Source organism: Limanda limanda, chromosome 14 (genome assembly GCF_963576545.1).
Source record: "Limanda limanda chromosome 14, fLimLim1.1, whole genome shotgun sequence".
NCBI classification, from domain to species: Eukaryota; Metazoa; Chordata; class Actinopteri; order Pleuronectiformes; family Pleuronectidae; genus Limanda; species Limanda limanda.
The window spans coordinates 585,768-593,436 of record NC_083649.1 but is presented as its reverse complement, the minus strand read 5'-3'; the positions used below and the strand labels follow the sequence as shown (position 1 = coordinate 593,436).

Below are 7,669 nucleotides of genomic sequence, written 5' to 3'. Positions count from 1 at the left end.
CATCACAATGAGTATTAATACACATGAACACTACATCACACTGAATATTAATACATATGAACACTACATCACACTGAATATTAATACATATGAACCTACATCGCATTGAGTATTAATACATATGAAAACTACATGAAACTGAGTATTACTACATATGAACATACAACAAGCTGAGTATTAATACACATGAACACTACATCACACTGAATATTAATACATATAAACACTACATCACACTGAATATTAATACAATATGCACACTACATCACACTGAGTATTAACACATATGAACACTACATCACACTGAATAGTAATACATATGAACACTACATCACACTGAGTATTAATACATATGAACACTACATGAAACTGAGTATTACTACATATGAACACTACATCACACTGAGTATTAATACATATGAACACTACATCAAACTGAGTATTAATACATATGAACACTACATCAAACTGAGTATTAATACATAAGAACACTACATCAAACTGAGTATTAATACATAAGAACTCTACATCAAACTGAGTATTAATACATATTAACTCTACATCCAACTGAGTATTAATACATAAAAACACTACATCACACTGAGTATTAATACATATGAATACTTCATCAAACTAAGTATTAATACATATGAACACTACATCAAACTGAGTATAAATACATAAGAACACTACATCAAACTGAGTATTAATACATATGAACTCTACATCCAACTGAGTATTAATACATAAAAACACTACATCAAACTGAGTATTAATACATATGAACACTACATCAAACTGAGTATTAATACATAAGAACACTACATCAAACTGAGTATTAATACATATGAACTCTACATCCAACTGAGTATTAATACATAAAAACACTACATCACACTGAGTATTAATACATATGAACACTACATCACACTGAATATTAATACATATGAACACTACATCGCATTGAGTATTAATACATATGAACACTACATGAAACTGAGTATTACTACATATGAACACTACATCACACTGAGTATTAATACATATATACACTACATCAAACGGAGTATTAATACATATACACACTACATCACACTGAGTATAAATACATATGAACATTACATCAAGCTCACTAATAATACAAATGAACACTACATCACACTGAGTATTAATACATATGAATACTACATGAAACTGAGTATTACTACATATGAACACTACATCACACTGAGTATTAATACATATGAACACTACATCAAACTGAGTATTAATACATATGAACACTACATCAAACTGAGTATTAATACATAAGAACACTACATCAAACTGAGTATTAATACATATAAACTCTACATCCAACTGAGTATTAATACATAAAAACACTACATCACACTGAGTATTAATACATATGAACACTTCATCAAACTGAGTATTAATACATATGAACACTCCATCAAACTGAGTATAAATACATAAGAACACTACATCGCACTGAGTATTAATACATATGAACACTCCATCAAACTGAGAATTAATACATATGAACTCTACATCAAACTGAGTATTAATACATATGAACTCTACATCAAACTGAGTATTAATACATATGAAAACTACATCAAACTGAATATTAATACAAATGAACACTACATCACACTGATTATTAATACATATGAACACTACATCGCACTGAGTATTAATACATACAAACACTACATCACACTGAGTATTAATACATATGAACACTACATTGCACTGAGTATTAATACATATGAACACTACATCACACTGAGTATTAATACATATGAACATTACATCAAGCTGAGTAATAATACAAATGAACACTACATCAGACTGAGTATTAATACATAAGAACACTACATCAAACTGAGTATTAATACATATGAACACTACATCAAACTGAGTATTAATACATATGAACACTACATCAAACTGAGTATTAATACATATGAACATTGCATCAAGCTGAGTATTACTACTAGAGAACACTACATCAAACTGAGTATTAATACATATGAACACTACATCAAATTGAGTATTACTACTAAAGAACACTACATCAAACTGAGTATTAATACATGTGAACTCTACATCAAACTGAGTATTAATACATATGAACACTGCACTGAGTGTTACTGACTTGGACTCTTATCCCGCACCCACGTGTCAATTCTGTGTTACATTAACACACATAACATACCAGTATATTGCATATTGCTATCCCCATCTCTCTCCTGGTTTGCATTTTACTTTTTCTTTTTATTTAACTTTTTATATCTTGTAGATATCTGTTTTGCATTTTACTCTTTATTTAACTTTTATGTCTTGTATATATATTTGTTTTATATACAGCTATTTCTTTCTTATGGGAAGTACTTGTTGTGTTTTTATGCTTTATGTTAAATGTATGCACCTTTTCACCAAAGAACATTCTAGGTAGGTGTAAACCTACTTGGCAATAAATCCTTTCTGTTCTGATTCTGATTAATATATATGAACACTACATCAAACTGAGTATTAATACGTATGAACACTACATCGCACTGAGTATTAATACATATGAACACTACATCAAACTGAGTATTAATACATATGAACACTACATCACACTGAGTATTAATACATATGAACACTACATCGCACTGAGTATTAATACATATGAACACTACATCGCACTGAGTATTAATACATATGAACACTATATCGCACTGAGTATTAATACATATGAACACTACATCAAACTGAGTATTAATACATATGAACACTACATTACACTGAGTATTAATACATATGAACACTACATTACACTGAGTATTAATACATATGAACACTACATCAAACTGAGTATTAATACATATGAACACTACATCGCACTGAGTTGTTTCCCCATCATGAGCTTGTTGGTGCTGGATGAGACTCTGAACATGACATAATGTTTATTATGTGCTGGTAAACTTCTCCCCAGAGAACAGCCACGCTAATAAAACCAGTGAAGCTGGTGTGACTGTAGAGAGGAGGCTGATCTCTTCACTGAGCCGAACCTCCAGGTGACTGCTCCTGTTTTTGTGAATGCTTGACAACAGCTATCATTTAAATAACTAATTTTACTGAGGTGACCAGTGTGGATTTGTTGTTTTCTTTCGGTTCCTGTTGAATGATTTTTCCCTCGTCTCTCTCCTGCAGCTCCGATGGAGAACTCTTCTTACAACAGCCTGACTCTGCAGCTCGAGGGGTTAAAGGTCACTAAGACCAGCAAGTACCCCGTCTTTATCTGTCTGCTTATCATCTATGTGTTCATATTCGTTGCCAACGTGGGCATCTTGTTGTTGATATGGACGGACAGGAGCCTGCACCAGCCCATGTACCTGCTCTTCTGTAACCTGTCCATCAATGACATCATGGGGAACTCTCTGCTGGTTCCCCGGGTGCTGTCAGACATCCTGCGTCCTCCCTCCGAGCGCCTCATCAGCTACTACGAGTGTGTGCTGCAGGCGTTCACCTCTCACATGTTCGGCACCACCTCTCACACGATACTGATGATCATGGCCTTTGACAGATACGTGGCCATCTGTAATCCTCTGCGTTACGCCACCATCATGACCAACAAGATGGTGGCCATGCTGACCATGTCTGCCTGGGGTGTGGCCTTTGTTCTGGTGGGGATTCTGCTGGGTTTGACCATAAGACTGAACCGATGCAGGACAGTGATCACGAATCCTTACTGTGACAACGCCTCGCTGTTCAAACTCTCCTGTGAGAGTGTGTTTATTAATAACATCTACGGCCTCACGTTCACCGTGGTCCTGCTCTCTTCTTCTATCGGCAGCATAGTTCTCACCTACGCTAAGATCACAGCGGCGTGTGTGACCAGTAAAAACCAGTCTGTGAACAGTAAGGCCCTGAAGACCTGCAGCACCCACCTGATGTCGTATATGATCATGTTCTTATGTGGAATGCTTGTCATTATAATGCATCGCTTCCCTCAGTACTCTGACTACAGGAAGCTGTGCGCCATTCTGGTTCACGTCATCCCCGGCAGCTTGAACCCCGTCATCTACGGAGTCCAGTCCAAAGAGATACGAAGATTCTTGTCAAAATTGTTTGAGCACAGGAAAATTTGACAATAATAAGAGCAAACATTTCCATGTTTAATGTATTAGGTATTGACACACACACACAATTTTGTATATATATATGTATATAAATATACATATATATGTATTAATTGAGTTATGACTGTTCTACTGTACAACATAGCTTAGTGGTGACATAAGATGGTCTCTATATCTTCCGTAATATAATTATAATTACAAAGGTAATGAATGTCAACATCTCTCATCATTCCTAACAAACTTTGTTTTCCATGATCTAAAGCTGCAAATAGTTCATATTTTTAATTGGTGAAATGTAGTTATGAAAACGTGAAATTCCCCAGACAAAAGTGTGAATTGTAAACATATAATAAAAGCTAAATTGTGTTGAAAACATTTATTGTTGTCAAGTGATACATGAATATCAAGAACAGGACTTGTGACAAGATGAAACCTGCAGTGACAAGAGGATTTGTTCCAAAGATACAGACACAGTTCGAGATGCAGAAGGAATTAGGCAAATGCACTTTGTAAAATAAAGTTTGAACGATGCACGACCAGATTGTTCTGACATTATTCTGAACACTTTTTGATGTCACTTATCTATCGTATTATTTATTGGGGAATTGTTTTCTGATCAATTTAATTTGGTTTCTATATCCAAAAAACATACAATAACATACATATTTTTCACATTGACCTTTGCACATCAGCTCCAAAAGTTAATCCTCAAGAAAACACCCACGAAATATCCAGACTAAATCCAGTGAAAATCGATTCAACTATTGTGGTGTTATTTTGCACAAACAGGGGCTGTGTTTTCGACCATTGCTGGATAAATGTGGGTCACTGCATTTGGAACATTTACACAATTTCACTGGTTGAGCTCATTTTTCAAAATCAATCAATCAATCAAATTTTATTCATAGGGCTTTAACATGGTGAGACATCCTCTGTCCTTAACCCTCAACAAGAATCAGGACAAACTACTAAAAACCCTTTTAACAGGTAAAACTACATAGAAACCTCAGAGAGACACATGTGAGGATCCGTCTCCCAGGACGGACACAAGTGACACAGATGTCAAGTGTAGGAAAACATCATCAAAATAAAGGCAAAACAGCAACTTACCAACTTTTTATTTGACCTTGTGATACAAAACATCTCTGTCCTTATTTCTGTGAGAAGCTTGTCTAGAATTCTCATTATATATGCTTCCACTAGGAAACATTATCAGGACACACTCGGTAAATTTTCACTGTTATGCGGATGACACCCAGTTATATTTGTCAATAAAACCTGATCAAAGTAATCAATTAACTAAACTTCGAGCATGTCTCAAGGACATAAAAACCTGGATGACCCGCAATTTTCTCTTATTAAACTCAGATAAAACAGAGGTTATAATACTCGGCCCTAAACACCTTAGAGAAACATTATCTAATGATATAGCTGCGCTAGATGACATTGCCCTTGCTTCCAATGACACAGTCAGGAACTTGGGAGTGATCTTCGATCCTGATTTGTCCTTTAATAGTCACTTAAAAGTAATTTCTAGGACCGCGTTTTTCCACTTGCGTAATATCTCAAAAATCAGACATGTCCTTTCGCAAAAAGATGCAGAAAAACTAGTCCACGCCTTTGTTACATCGAGACTGGACTATTGTAATTCATTATTATCAGGCTCCAGCAGCAAGTCGTTAAAGACTCTGCAGCTGGTCCAAAATGCCGCAGCACGTGTCCTGACGAGAACTAAGAAAAGAGAGCACATTTCTCCAGTATTAGCATCGCTACACTGGCTTCCTGTTAAATCTAGAATAGAATTTAAAATTCTCCTCCTCACCTTCAAGGCCCTTAATGATATGGCACCTCTTTACCTTAAAGAGATGTTAGTTCCATATCAACCTACTAGAGCACTCCGATCCCAGAACTCAGGTTTACTTGTTGTCCCTAAAGTCTCTAAAAGTAGAGTAGGAGCCAGAGCTTTTAGCCATCAAGCCCCACTGCTGTGGAATAATCTCTCACTTTCAGTTAGGGAGGCAGACACGCTCTGTTCGTTTAAAAGTAGACTCAAAACCTTCCTTTTTTATAAAGCTTATAGTTAGAGCTAATTTGTGCGATGTTCCAAATTTGATTAAATGGCAAAAACCCCTGATGATGCTAAGACGCACAGGGAATTTATGACACAAGACACACGGAGCTTCTCTTTCCTGCTTCTCCTTCCTTTTCTCCATATTTATCACATCAAGATAATTCTTATCTGATCAGTACATGTTACTAACTTGACCCCTTTTCCCGGAGTTTCTGTGCCTTAGCGCCCGCGGATGCAGGGCCACAGCTGTGGCCGCACCATGGATTATGATTGTGGATCGCGTGTCGGAGGTCGCAATGGTGGATCCAGTTCGGTGGATTCTGTATCGTGCCTGCTGATCGTCGTTGTAATGGAGGATCCTTTGTCGCGTTGGCATCGGATGATGAGGGACCACGACCGAGGCGGCAGCTGATGATGGATTCTAACTGGCGGCGGTGGACAATGACTGTGGATTATAGTGGATCCCATCCTGATGCTGGATCGTGGTCTTGCTGCTGGCCAGAGACTGTGATTGCAGCGGGACTGCCTGACACATAGTATTGAAAAATGTTTAGCCTAATGGATGCTGCTAAAAATCCTGATGATGTTTTCTTACACCTGACATCTATTGCACTTCTGTCCGTCCTGAGAGAGGGATCCCTCACATGTGTCTCTCTGAGGTTTCTACATATTTTTACCTGTGAAAAGGGTTTTTAGTAGTTTTTCCTTACTCTTGTTGAGGGTTAAGGACAGAGGATGTCACACAATGTTAAAGCCCCATGAGACGAATTGTTATTTGTGAATGTGGGCTATACAAATAAAACTTGATTGATTGATTGATTGATAGAAGGCAAAGTAGAGATTGTAAAACTTTTTTTTTTGTTATCAACTTTTTATTTTACTGAGAAATGTAGCAAGGTACAGATCAATGTTACAGTAATCAATAACAACATATATATTCACATGTACTCATACCTGTCAATGTATATAGACACACAAAGGTAAACAATAAAGGAAAAATAATAACTAGGAATAAGTCAAATAATAAAATAGAAAAAATATAAATATATGAAAATATTAAATAAACAAACACAAATATACAATAGGTCATTATTACAAAAACAATAACATATGTATGTAATAAAATCACAGGGAAATAAAATAAAATAAAATAACATAAATTAATAAAATAAAATAAAACTACCCCAAACACAAACCACCCACATCCCGGATCCAGCTTGATTGTAAAACTTAACTGGGACAAAATAATCAGTTCACCAACCGTTCTTCAGAACATTTTCACACCAAGATTCTGAACAAGTCCTGAAGAAGTTCTTTATTAGTCCCACAAGGGGGAAACATTCACCAACAGAATCTACGCACACCGAAGAGAACTTGAGGTAAAGGAGTTAACATGAGTGAGGTATCTCACTGTGGGACATGCCCTCCGCGCCGTCCCTCAGAAGCAATTTTACACTCCGCCAGT

General features: G+C 36.2%; 1 protein-coding gene across 1 annotated transcript; it reads left to right on the top strand.

The window, feature by feature from the left end:
* The first annotated feature begins 3,209 nt into the window (after positions 1–3,209).
* Positions 3,210–6,857, top strand: LOC133019396 (olfactory receptor 5AC1-like). Its single transcript, XM_061085862.1, has 2 exons — positions 3,210–4,120; positions 5,796–6,857. Exons 1-2 carry the CDS (start codon positions 3,210–3,212, stop codon positions 5,866–5,868), a joined length of 984 nt encoding a protein of 327 aa, XP_060941845.1. The 3' UTR covers positions 5,869–6,857.
* The last annotated feature ends 812 nt before the right edge of the window (positions 6,858–7,669 follow it).